At 36.1% G+C, this 14,265-nt stretch overlaps 1 protein-coding gene across 1 annotated transcript; it reads right to left on the reverse strand.

The window, feature by feature from the left end:
- Nucleotides 1–242: 242 nt before the first annotated feature.
- Nucleotides 243–13,997, reverse strand: PCMT1 (protein-L-isoaspartate (D-aspartate) O-methyltransferase). The gene is given in 7 exon segments (XM_009999969.1): nucleotides 243–617; nucleotides 2,133–2,218; nucleotides 6,899–7,019; nucleotides 10,376–10,480; nucleotides 12,216–12,247; nucleotides 13,791–13,919; nucleotides 13,922–13,997. Coding segments are annotated over 7 exon segments (729 nt in total). The 3' UTR covers nucleotides 243–437.
- Between the last annotated feature and the right edge of the window lie 268 nt (nucleotides 13,998–14,265).

The following is a 14,265-nucleotide window of genomic DNA, read 5'->3' on the forward strand; positions in this document are numbered from 1 at the left end:
GAAAAATAAAAAATGATCACCTGATTACCACTAACTTACAGCTCAAAATAATGTTTATTTTTAAGTAGTGTTTTACACTTCACCCTAATTACTGGACAAGCTACTTACAAAAAGTTCATTAGAATGGCAGTTTAAATTTAGAAAATACTGTGTTCAAAACAACAAGTAAGAAACTTCAACACACCAAAGACTAAAGAAAACATGTCCGAAAGAGGCAAAGTGCAACCCATGCAATATTTTTATTCTGCTTTTAAATTAATTCAAACGTAGCATGAACTCCTTTTGGTGATATAATAATGCAGACTGAGTCACTTTTCATGGTATGGAGGGGCAGAAAGCAACGACAGCAGCAAAGGCAGGCCTTGCAGTCTATCTGCTAAAAATTCAAACCCTTTCACCTTGCATGTGTGTGTGGAAGAAGTAAGTGGAACAGAAAATCACTTCCACCTGGACCACTGCTTCTCTTTATCTGTTAAAGGCACATATATCACTCCCATCAGAGGCTTCATTTTGACACTGCCATCTTCTAGTTTGTCATACTGTTCCAGCATCTGGTTTCCCCCTGCAGGACCAACCGGTAATATCAATCTTCCGCCAGGTTTTAACTGATCTATAAGCTAGAACACAACACAGAAATTAGAATGTAACCAGCCACTTCAGAGAAGCTGGATCCAAAGTTTATTATGGTAGTTTAATAGCTTTGCCACAATTTATCTATCTAATATCATGCAGTAGACAATTACTTCAATCTGGAAAAATTTAAAAATGCAGTGAAAATGAGAGTATCACAACATAGTATAACTGGTATTGCAGAAATATTCACAATAATTTCATGTAATTCCAAAAGAAGGTCAAATAATTTCATTGACTGGGTTGGTTGTAGGTTTAGTTTCTACATAACAGAGGAAAAAGACATAAATCACAAATAATTTTTATGGTAAATTCAGTCTTTTAAAATTGCTAGTTCTAACTGTTTGATAGTTATTGTGTATCAGTACAGGCTCATTGTCTAAGAGTTTTAGGATAACTTATCTCCCCTTAAGCCCTCAGAGTAAGATTTGAGATTGTGACTTTTTTAAAATTTATCTTCCTGGAATAATTGTAAATTGTCTGCAATACACTCGCTACCCAACAGCTCCTCTTTCACTCTGTGAACAGCATTTTATGAAACTAGTCTAAAATGTACGAATATGAGTAAAATAAGTGATGAGAGTAACAGAGTATGTTGGGTTTTTTTTATAGGAGTCTAGTCACAGTAGTGTCAAGGAAAATTCAGTACTTTCCAGACACCATGAAAAAAAATCATAATTCCTGTTACTAACAAAAGTTATAATTAAGAACAGCTTTATTCACTAATAATAGCTTCAAAGCACCTTTTTAATTGTCATCTCTCAACACTTTGCTGGGAACACCTCTCTACACACACCAACTCCAAAATAAAATAAAAAATGAAACACAATAGCCAATGTCTGGAAACGTTTAACCTGTCTATAGCACCTCAGACCTCCAGTATTCCTCACTGAGGTTCAGACTAAAAAAAAACTTTACTGGTATCTAGCATATAAAAATTATGGTATATATTCCCATTCACATGAAGAAAGGAAGAGAAAAAAAAATCTTAACTCCAGGAATGGACTTTATGTATGTACACTCTAAAGTCCCTGGTTACTCTTCAGCCTCTAGTAAAGAGCTGCCCTGTATCCACTCTGAAAGCTCTGATCACGTGGCATTGTCTGTATTTTCAGTTCAGCACAATACTTCTACAACAGGCTCAACACCTTGGAAACTGGGAAACAAATACTCTGTAATTTGATGTTTGATAGTACCAAATTAATTTATTAAATAAAACGCTCCAGTTCACTGCTGTAACAGAGGGTTATGCACAAGTCATTTTAAAATGTTTATTTGGAGGACAGTTTTTAGAAAATACAGCTTTTGTAAACTATCAGGAAGCCAAATTACAACAGAAACAAAAAAAACAACAACCCCAAAGTCCACATCACACAGTAATACCACCCAGCCCACTGATATGCTCAGTAATGCAAGTCTACCAAGTATTTGACATGCATATGTATGTAAAATGTTCTTTACAGCTAAGAGATTACTGAATCACACACAACATAAAGGCTTACTGCTTGGGGCACAACTGGTGCTGCAGCTCCTACATGAATCGCATCATAGGGAGCTTCTTCTGCATATCCCATTCTTCCATCTCCCACTGCAAGAAAACACTTTTTTTTAAAACATTTTCAAAAGGAGTGAAGAAAACAACTGATCTGCCATTATCTATAGCTAGATAAATAGCCATGCTCAGATTTCAACTAAAATTCTGCTGAGCAGTAATAGCCTGATCAAGTAAGTTTAAAAATAGTAATACAATTGCAAAATAGACGCAACAAAACGCTCTCATACATACGTAAACTTAGAAAAGATGAGATACTACTGAAGCACCTGATATTAGAAAACCTAGATTTATAACAAAAGTTCTTGGATACATATGGTCCACCCAGAAAAGATACTTAAGTATTTCTGTGCCCTACCATTCCACTCTTCTCCTAATTGACCCTATTAGAACACATGCTTTGCTTTGCCTTCACACACACATTCCTAAGTATAATGCAAATCAAAAGTCTAAAGTATTAACTCTGAGAAGTACATATTAGAAGACTCCAAAGGTGAGGAAAAGACAAAGCAAGTATTCATATGAACAATACATCTATAACCTTTTGGAATGAAAGTCCACAGCTATATTAGTGCAGTATCACACTAATCCAAATGCATCCCCCTTTGCCAGCGTGAGGGTCTCACCATTCTTTCTTCCTTCCTACAGACAACTGCTGGACTAACATGGATAGCCAGGTAAGACTTGTGGCTAAAGCTCCAGGTAGCTGCTTGGAAGATGTTAAGAGTAATTAATTATTCAGAGGGCTACCAATGCAGCTCCAGCTTTAGTGGAGAAATCAGAAGCACCCTGATACAGACGTCTCATACCATACCAGTTATGCAGGATGAAACAGGAACAGATTTGGGGTTTTAAGCCACTGAAATGTAGTCAACTAAACAAGACCCCAAGTTGTTTTGAAGGAAGATGCTGTGAATATTGAATACACAGTATTTACAGGAAACCACTAGGACATTCAGAGCAAGTTCAGCAAGCTCTCTCTGGAGTTATTTAGGAACAAAAGAAGTAAACGAGGCTAAGCTATTCATAAATTCACACTTGGTGAGTGCAGAAGGCCCAGTAATCAGTCATGAAGAATAAGCTAGAAGGCTAATGAACAGTCCTCTGCTCAGCACAAGTAGTTGTTTGGGGAATCCTGTCTTCAGACTGAGGTTTGACTTTCGTGCAATCACTATTACCACAGCTTTAATTAAAACCTGAATGAGTCAAAAGTAGTTCTAAGCCCCTGCCAGAGGCTGAAAACTTGTCAGGTTCTTGCATTCCAACAACTCACAAGGCAGCAAAAAACCAAACATGATGGCCATAGCAGGTTTCATTTTGAACTCAGTGACAGGGAGAGCCACCTGGACAGTAACAACACAAGAGTGTACGGGAAAATCAGGACAGCTCCTTAAAACAACTAAAATTGGGGAGTTTGTCATCTTTCATATCAGGTCCTGAAGCAAGACCCTGCAAGGACCTTCTATACCCAAAGCTTAAGCACCTTAAGGAAAGAGCACACTTCCTCAGTAGCTGAGAAGCCCCAGTGACTTAGCTCAGTGACTTAGCTCCTCATATCATCAATTCTGACCCTCACAAGCTTCAACCAGGGGCCAAAGACAAGCTGCCAAGCAAGAACTATCACTGCTTCAAGAGAACTCATGCCTATCAACCACCAATTCCATTAAGTTAGCTTTTCTTACTGCTGCAAATAATGAAAGTTGCAGTATTTCCAGGACCTAATCTCTCTGAGTCTGCCAAAGTGGGTTCTACTGGAACAATCACCTGAATGCAGTTAAGTGTATGATTTATATTTGCTTCTATCTTAGTAGCATCGTGCTTTTCCTCTAAAGAGGAAGTAATGATGTGTTACTGTATCAAGCCACTGCTCCATCAGGGCAGGCAATGGCGAAAGACTACTTTAGCTCAACCATACAGATACTGCTTTGAATTATGTTGGTTACACAGGGAGATAGACCCTCATTTCCTAAGATGGAGCAGTAGGCATTAGAAACAGTAATCTCTGGTACTGCTAGCAAAAGAAGAGATTGCTAAATTGAAGAAACAGCTATAAAAGAAACTGCTAAGTTGTCTTCTGAAGAATGCATATATTTTGAGACTTAAATGCACCTTTTGAACTGCCCAGAGAAGTCTGAATGTGACTTTTGCACAGCTTATCACTTCACTGACAGTGGTAAAAAGGACCCAAAGCATCTAAACTCTTTTCTCCTAAAATCCATAGTCCTAACCAAAGCTACCATCACACATTCACATAAAGAAAAAAACATGCTAATTTATATGAATAAAGCACAGCATGGCTCTTCCCTTTTAACATCCACCAACTGCTAGAGCAGTCAAGTATGTATCCACCCACAATGGGAACACACATTTAGATAGCCAGATTTAGAGGGAAAAAAAAAGTTGGCACTCATATATACAATGTGATACAAATTATTATATTATTCAGTGTTCAAGGGGAAACAGCAGTCCAAATTTTAAGCCTGTGCTTACATCTTGAATCCCATCTCCTATCCTATTCAGATCTCATTACGTGTAGCTTGTTAATGAAGGAATTATGGTGGTGGGTGGTGATGCGGGGGGAAGTAGTATCAGGACTTTCTCACATAAAAGGGTTCTGTAGCTTGTTCTTGTATCTAGACCTGATCTGGTGATCACATTACTCAAGCCTTCAATTGTCTCTATGCAGACCTGTGTCACAGAGAGTTGTAGCATGAACACAGAAACAGAAGAAAACTACTTCACTGTGGTTAGAATAGCTTCATACCCTCTGGCTATGCCTGCATCAGCAAATAGTGCAGTACAATAGGGGCAGATCTGTACAGCAAAATATTTTTTGCTGAGAATCTGATGTCCATGCAACATACGCATTTTCAGAATGATCATTCTAGATTCATTCTAGTCTTGTTAGCCCAATGTTGCTTCTCAGAGCACATAACCCAGTTCAGTTTCATCCAAAAGGAATCAAAGTTTGTGCTCTCCAGGAGTACTCTCATGCCAGAGTGTCATAACAGGAAACAGTTCAGAGATTCACCTCAAAGGCACCATCCTAATTTTAAGGAAAAAAACCGAAACACAGCACACAAAAAAGGCAAAAAAATGTCCACACAGAATCACTGAATGATAAGGATTGGAAGGGACCTCTGGAGATCATTGAGTCCAACCCCCATGCCAAAGCTCATGCCCTAAGTACTCCCACTCCAAGTTCTCAGTGCGGTTCTATTATTGAGTCACCCCAAAATAATGCTGACACTTCTGAAATGTAGTTATGGCTTATCCAAGGTGTGACAACGCCATGGAGAATGCTTGAAGCACACTGAAGAAAAGCCAGCAACTGACTTATCTAGTCATAGTTCATACATTTTCCATGACCAATCAACTCAGGGATTTTTTGTTTGTATGTGTTGAGGAGGAGGGTGTTTGAGATGTTTGCTTTGTTTTAAAAAACAGCTCTGTCTGGCTTGTAGCTCCACATCAAAGAGCTCCCAGGAGTCCAGCACAGTTCAAACATTCTTCTTCACCTAATTCACAAAATTGCTACTCATCCATCTGTACTTTTTTTACATGTACCTCACAACAAAACCATTCCAAAGGCTCTCAGCCATCCTGCGACACAGGCAAACATAACAGAGATTGTATTTACTCAGAATTCTAGACTCCCAAGAGCATCAGAGTTTGTTTCAGGTATAATCAGAAGTCCAAATTGCTCTTGGTACAGCAACAATAGAAATTATCCCACCTATTTCCCTCTCTAGCCCAAACAATCTCAGTGTAACTTCTTCTTCAAGAAGGTTTAAGAAATAAGGGCTCTCAGTGAGGGGAACTTTATAGCCCTGTACATGTGTTGACTGGCTTATTTTAAAAAGATTTAGAAAAGTCATTCATTTACAAAAAAAAAAATAAAATCAAAATGGTAATTAAGAGCCCAACACCACAACGTAATAGTTTTTCCAAGCACTCTTGTAAGAAGTCTCAAAATAATCCAGACCTTCAACTTCTTTTTAAAACTGAATTAATAGAAAGATAATTAAGTGAATGCTTTCCTCCTGGCCGCCAAAAAAAAAATCTCAACAAAACAAAAAACTTGCACCTTTCTCTTTTGAAAAAATGTTATTTCAAACAATTCACTGTCCTTGTATAATTGTAGCATTACTTCCCCTCGGTAACTCTGATTTAATCAGTTTGGTGTCAATTAATCACATCCATAACATACAAATACTTTTCAATTTAAAAACAAATGAAATACACTTGTGATGCATACTGCCAATCTAGTACTTTTTTCACTAGGCTCTTTGTGTGCTGCTTCCTCAACTACTCTATCAGAAGAATGCAGATTTCTTAAAACTCTCAGATTTACATGACAGTACATTTATTCAAGCAAAGTTGTGAATCTAAACTCAATTTTAAATAGAAAATATGGCATGACACACCTTCAGCATGTAAAGTATTTTCACCAGAAAATACTTCCTTGTAAGCTTCTCTAATAGAATGATTACACATTCTTTAATATTAACAGAAGTCATATTCTCAAAAGTGTATGAAGATGGTATTTTTCAAAAGCCTAAAGATGACCTGGATTTAAAAATTTTCATCTGGGTCTTCTTTCTTTGGTTTAACTTCTTATATTAGAATTTATAATCACATCCAATTTCATCATTTTCACCAAGCTGCTAGAAAGAATATCAGTTTAATTAATAAGTATATCAGTCTGATGCTCACCAATCAGTTTCACTCTTCCTGAAGACAGCAATGTGGGATCATCTTTTTTGACATTATTTACTGAGTCATCTACTAGTTCTTTGATATGATCAATTCCTACAACTTGTCCTTTGGGACCAACCTGGAATAAAAATATACAGTTGAATAATTTCTACTACTTTTAATTTATTTATAGAATGAGTATTTCTATTTCCTGAGCCCATTTCTCTAAAATAAAAACAAAACCAGACAAGTGATAGTATATTTTTGCAATGTTATTAAAAATACTTTGAGTGACACATCCTGACTGCTAGAAGCAACTGGTAATTAAAGTTTGTCAGTAGTCTTATAAATACTTGTTACAGTCATATTTTTGAGATGTGATTCAGTTAAGTTATGCTATTATCAGGTATTTATTCTCTGAATTTTTAGAAGTTAAATTTGATAAAAAGTGTTTGCATTACCTGCAACAGAAAGTTACAACTTCAAGGACAAAGACAAGAAAAAATCTCCTTCCATGTTGAATAAGCTTACTTAGGGATTAAAGTTTTTCTAAAGAAGACCTTACTTCAAAGAAAATATTAAGTCATGCATTTTAGTCTAAGCTATCTCCAGAGGTCCATTCTTTCAGAAGCAAATGCAGCAATTCACAGTCAGGGACAAACTACACTCCACCTACCCCTTGCATTCATTAATCTACTTTGAGATTTACAGCTCTCATCTACAGGAAAAGTGGAACTTCTGAGAGCTCATAACTCACCAAAGGTCACAAAAGATCTGTGTATTCTGAGTTCAAAAAAAGGCCTACTAAAAAAACTTCTGCATTACAGGTATCTCTTCTGGAATTGTGTGTTTAATCCAGATAAATTATTCCAGTTTTGAAAAAAGGAGAAAAAGAATCCACATCCTAAAATCTGACCATTTAAAAAATAATCCAGCTTAAAAAGCACAATGGCAGAATATGTTCTAGCAGTCCATCTTGTCATACAAACTTTGTCTTTGGACATACTTGAATGCATTTGTTACATACCTGTATCTTATATTTTTACGATGCTAAGACATGGAACATTAATAGCTGATTATTGATATCATGGGGATTTTTTCTGTTCTATTATGGACAAGTCCTGTGTTAAAAGAGCAGTGTTACTTCTTCAAGTGGAAGACCACCAGAGTAGCCTTTGAAATAAAGCAAGATAAGGCAAGTTTTCACTACAGCAACCACAGGTTGTTATTTGGAGGAATGTCTGGAAGTCTGTTGTACCAGAAGGAGGCAAAAGAGCCAGTGTAGCCCAAAAGGTAACATCACAGAAATAAAAATTTAGCAAAATGGTCATAACATGAAATACATCATATATAAAGTGAGAGAACCTCCTGCTGCATGTCATAGTCTGTTTTGCTATTTCTGAATCCTCATCAGTTACCTTTGTCTGTTACCCTGAAACTTTGAAGTATGCAAAATTGAGACAACAGCAAAGTGGCACAATTTTTGGGATCTCCATGGTCTGTTGCGAATAAAAATACACTCCACTCCTTTTATAATTCCAGTACTTACAGGTTGAAAACTACAATCGATTTAATTTGTCAGCAACCTTGAAAAGCTAATCAACTCAAGTTTATGTGTCATATGGCTAAGTTCATTACAGGAACTTAACAAGAAAACCCAAACAAAAATCTTAAAGGTGCTTTACTAGTCTAACTAAAAATAAAAGTTTCCCAGAACTACCACAAATGATAGGTGTAAAATAGAAGTAAAGCTGTCAGGACATCCATGTACGCTCAGGTATTCATGCCACAAATGCAAGCTATTCATTCTAGATCTCAAATACACTAAGAAGCAAAATCCTATATGATCCAGTAAGCACATCCTCAACTGAATTTTGATAGCAAACCACTTTACAATCATTCTCCAAAACATACTACTTTCAGGTTTTTGTTATTGTTAGGAAGAACTTCTTAGAGAAAGTTAGAGCAGCACATACTGCCTGACATATTTATTCAAGTGGCTGAAGCAAGATGCTTACTTCACAATATGAATGCTATCAAACAGAATAACAGCAATTCTCCAACATTTCACAAAACATGTCTGTAAGGCAAGCTACCAAGGAGGATTCAGAAAAGGAACATGACATTCATATGACAATCAAAAGATAGTGTGATTAACCTCAGTAACACTGGAAAGAGATTTCCCTTTTGTGCCAATTCCAACTTCAGTGCAGCTAGTTTCAGCTTTTCTTATATAGCTGTTTTAAAAGAAAAAAGTGCAGAACCACAACTTATCATGTCTTATCAAAAAAGGCTGTTCCTCTACCCATTCATAACCTTTTAGTGAGAAATACATATAACTTTGACAAAAGTTTTAACACTTGTAGGATTGGAGTTCCCATGCATGCTACTAGCACTTGACTACTGACTATGAAGTTAGACCAAAAGCAATAGAAAGAAAGTTGAATAAGCAACATTTCAGATTTCCTCTAAACTGCAGTTAGATTAACTTATTTCAAGTACTTTTTTTTTTTTTTAAATTTCACAGCTAGCACTTAAAAAACAAATACTTTTGCTAGTGCATTGTCTAGTCCTAAACATCCTTATCCAGTTCTCAACACAGGAAACCAGAAGTGATCATGCTCAACAGATTAATGCTTGCAAACAGAAAACTAAGTAGCAAAAAAACCCATATGAGAATTCATTACTATACTCCAAATTAACTTCTTAGAAAGAAAATAATAATAATCTAGTTGGCAGTTTAATGAAGGTCTCTGCTAGTTATAAAGCAATGATAAAGGAAGACCTGATTATATAGCATTACATAAATAAGTCTAACAGTACCGTAGTTATAGTCATCACAAAACAATTTTTTTCCCTCTGATTTTCCTGAAGTGAGATAGATGGAAGCACAGAGAATTCCTTATAGGCTGAACAACTCAGAGATTAAATTACTTGGAGAAGATGCAAAAGGAATATAAATTCATATCTAACCTTGAAAAGATTAAATGGATACTTATAGTGATGCTCACACAATATATTAACAAAGAAAAAAAAAAGTGGAAACAGGATTCTTTCAAGTCTCACTAATCATAGCAGGAAGAAATAACAGTTGATCATGATGAGAGCATTCACAGCCACACAAGGCAATGTAAAAAATGGGTTGGGCAAGACAAGCACCACCTTCCTTCATGTTATTAAGCAACCACTAAAATGTAATCAAGAAAAAAAACTTCCCCTCTAGGTAGTTTCTTCACTATCACACAATTTACTGGGCCCTTTAACTCAACAATCTAGTATAATCTAGGGTAAGAAATGGGCACTAACTACACCCAGGAGAGGAAATTATCTAATATTTGTATAATATTATATGATTTACTTTGTAAGTGTATAAAAGTATCTATATAATATCCATTAGTCCACTGTAAGAAGGAAGGGTGTTTTTTCACTTTAATTCATAGTTACACTGCAGTTCAGGCAGTTCTGATGGTCAAGTGATTAAACTAAGTATCTCACCATTCGTGAAAAGCATGCTGTCAGGATTCCACTTCCAGATCCTACATCAAGTGCTTTGGCTCCTTCATGTAACTGATCAGACAGAAGTTCAAGAGCATATGCATGCTGAGACAAGAAGACAGAGACAGAAAACATAAAAATATTTTAAGTGTCTCTTTTACCCAATATATGTTCACTTATTCAGCAATTTTGGGCAAAGCACTGAGGATTCATGTAAGAAATTTTAGAATAATTTTCTATTACTAAAAAGAAGGGGAGAGGAGTTAACTACATGATATAATAATTTTTATTTCTTTGATGTCAACAGATTGTGTATGTGTATTTTTTTTAAATTCTTTTTAGTATATATAGATAAAAACTCAACTGACCATTCAAGTTTCTAGTACACACTCAATTTATATATCATTATTAGGAAGAGACACCATAAATTAATTTAATTCTACTCAGGCCTGGTGGCTCTTACTATTCTGGCAGTATATGACCAATAAAGAACGTAGCTTATAATCACAAGTATGATATATAGATTGCAGGCTAGCTAGGAAGAAGGCAGCTCTGGAGCATAAAGTAAAATGACTACTAAAACTACCTGTTCTATTACCTGCACACTTGCTGAATTACAGAGCAGGAAAAGGAAGTTATCTTTTACAAAGGCAGATAGCCAGGCTCATACACAAAATGCAACAGTCTACAGACACACTATGAGTTTTGCTTTCCTACATGGCAGACCAGTACATCTATAAGCTCAGGTCACATATCAAAAAAACAATTCATTCTTGTGTATTTCAGAGACAGAGGTTATCACTCTTACATCTTAATCCATCACAGCTGGAAACCAGAAACAATTAGAACATTTCTTGTTGGAACATTTCTTGTTAACATTTGATTACATTTCCTTTTTGCTCTAACACTTCACACACTACTAGTGCTAAGCATACAGTGATTCTAAGCTAATGACTTAGGTAAATTAAAATTTGGAAAACGTTACTCTCATTTTCTCCCTTAGCCATCGTACTTCCATTTTTGTCTTTCTTTGAATACTTAAGATTTCTATATGAAATTCCTGATAACTAAGTAAATTCTAACTGAACTAGGTAGTTTTTAGGAAAGATAAGCAGACTTTTACTATGTTTTGACACGTTTCAAACCTTCCAAGGACAAATTATATGCTTCTATTAATCCATCTCAAATAAAGAAACATAGAAAAATTATGTCTGTGGTAGATTCATATACTGAACTCCTCTCTTAACGCTCAGTCATGACTGACCTGGTCTCAAACCACATGGCAAAAACCCATCTGTGTACAATGTTGTGGGGGTTTTTTTTCCTGTCCAAAGAATTAAAAGGCATTAAAGAAATACTATACCATGGAAAACAATGTCATCCACTCCTGAATTATTTTACTTTTATAAATTACACAGTAATTTAGGTTGGAAAAGATCTCTGGAAATCCTGTAGTCTAATCCTCTTTCAATACAGGAGCAATTTAAATTAGGCTGCAGAGAGACCTGCTCACTCAACTTCTTTGTATATCAGATAATAGAATTTCCACAATCTGTAAAACCTGTTCCAGTGCTTCAATACCATCAGTGGGAATTTTTTTTTCTCTCTGGAAACTAATTAGAATTTCCCACATTGCATTTTTTTGTCCACTACCCCTCATCCTATCACTATGCATCTCCAAGAAAAGTCATGCTCAATCTTCTGCCCTCCTAGTAGGCAGTTCACAACAGCATCACTGCAATCAACAGTTCATTGAATTTGCTACAATAAATATTTTATCTCAGAAGCATTTGGAAGTTTGTAAGATCACCTACACTAATCACATATGTTTAAAGCTTACCATATGTGGAGCACTGATTGTTGCTTGGAAACCTGTAAAAGAAGAGAGTGGAAGAACACATGGATCATTGTTCAGACAGCAACCTTACAATCTTTATTGCCTTGACTGTAAAAGGCAATACCTTAACTGTCATCCTCACTCAGGGAACTACACACACACACATCCCCAACATAGGTACTCTACTTCAGAAGTGATGTAACATACATCATCTTAAAGCTATGCCATGTAATCTCTGAACAGGGAAAATAAAGTTCTATCCTTGATCTCAGTTACAACCTCCATTTTGTCACTATATTGCCTTAGCTTGATCAAGTATGTTGAATTCAGAAAAATAATGTATTCCATAATAACTGAATGCCCTTTTCACTCAATACCTATGTAAAAACCTAAATCTGTTAGTTTAAGTTTGATGTGGTGGGACTATGGAACTTCTGGAGACAACATCCTCACATATTTTGCAAACAGCACACACCCAAGAGAAAACATGAAGGAATACGAGATGGTCACAAAGATGATCAGAGGGCTGAAGCACCTCTGCTATGAAGGCAGGCTGAGACAGCTGGGGCTGTTCAGCCTGGAGAAGCGAAGGCTCCAGAGAGACCTTACAAGTGGCCTTCCAGTACCTGAAGGGGGACTACAGGGAAGCTGGGGAGGGACATTTAATAAGGGCATGTAGTGAAAGAACAAGGGGGGTTATGGCTTTGTAGTGGAAGAGTGGAGATTTAGGTTAGACATTAGAAGAAATTCTTCACTATGAGGGTGGTGAGACACTGGAACAGGCTGCCCAGAAAAGTTGTGCATACCTTATTCCAAGAAGTGTTCAAGGCCAGGTTGGATGGGGCTTGGAGCAATCTGGTCTAGTGAGAGGTGTCCCTCCCTGCCCATGGCAGGGGGGTTGGACCTGGTGGCCTTTAAGGTCCCTTCCAAACCAAACCATTCTATGATTCTATGGACATTCACATGTATTTGTTTCGGTGACCATATATAAACTGAGTATGTATCCTATAAGATTTTTTAATATACCTATACAACTAATAAAATCCTAATACAGTTCATAATTCTCAACACCCAGTATTAAAGATAAAACTAATAAAGAAATAAGAAATTAATACATTTGCATAATTAATTATCCTGCTTTGGAGAGATAAACCTGGGATCTGGATGGGAAACAACCGTCCTAAACTGTCCTGCCAGTAGATCTCTGCATTTAAAGTATTCATATTAAAAAAGAACAACTCATGTAAAGGTTTAAGAAACCCCACATTGACCTCAACTGTTTCTCAAATAAATTTTAAGTATTTAAACATCACGTGCAACACCACAAATTACTGTAGTTAAAAAAATAAGTACATATTTACACATATTGACTAAAGAACATCTATCTACTTTGATGTATCAAAGTATACCAGTTAAATTAACTTAGAAAGTGGAACTCAGATAAAAGGTATTGAACAAACTAACAAAAGAAGCTTCAAAATTAAAATAAATATGTTCACATTCAACACATATATATATGACAAAGGCAGTCACAGTTATGCAAATCAGAACAACCTTGTTTTTCCAATACGATCTTACCTATAGACTGTGGAGAATCCATATATGGGTTGTATTTTGCATAGTGGCAACGGTCTGTAGCCAGCATTACTTCAAATACCTTGTCTGTTTTGATTATTCCATTTTCTATAAATAAACAAATAAATAAATTTGAAGGCATTGTTTCTCTTCTGCAATGCCAGAACACGTGAAATACATTCATATATTCTTAATATGGTAAGAAACCATGCTACCTTACCCTCTTTGGCACTCTAACTCCCATCATACTAGAATTTAAGTTATGGTCCATAGAGCAAACAATGTTTAAGCAAGTGAACTTTGGGACAGACTTTACCAGCAGTTACAGATGCTCTTCTGAAACATTTGCAAAGATCTATCCTCCAGAAAAAACACTCCACTTCATGCATACCTTTGGTATTCCTGAAAACACAGGCAGTAAGAAACTGATACTACTCTACACACCAAGCAGCATCCTGGTTCAGTATTTTATTTTCAC

The sequence above is a fragment of the Chaetura pelagica genome, unplaced genomic scaffold (assembly GCF_000747805.2).
Source record: "Chaetura pelagica isolate M959 unplaced genomic scaffold, ChaPel_1.0 scaffold135, whole genome shotgun sequence".
In the NCBI taxonomy this organism is placed as follows: Eukaryota; Metazoa; Chordata; class Aves; order Apodiformes; family Apodidae; genus Chaetura; species Chaetura pelagica.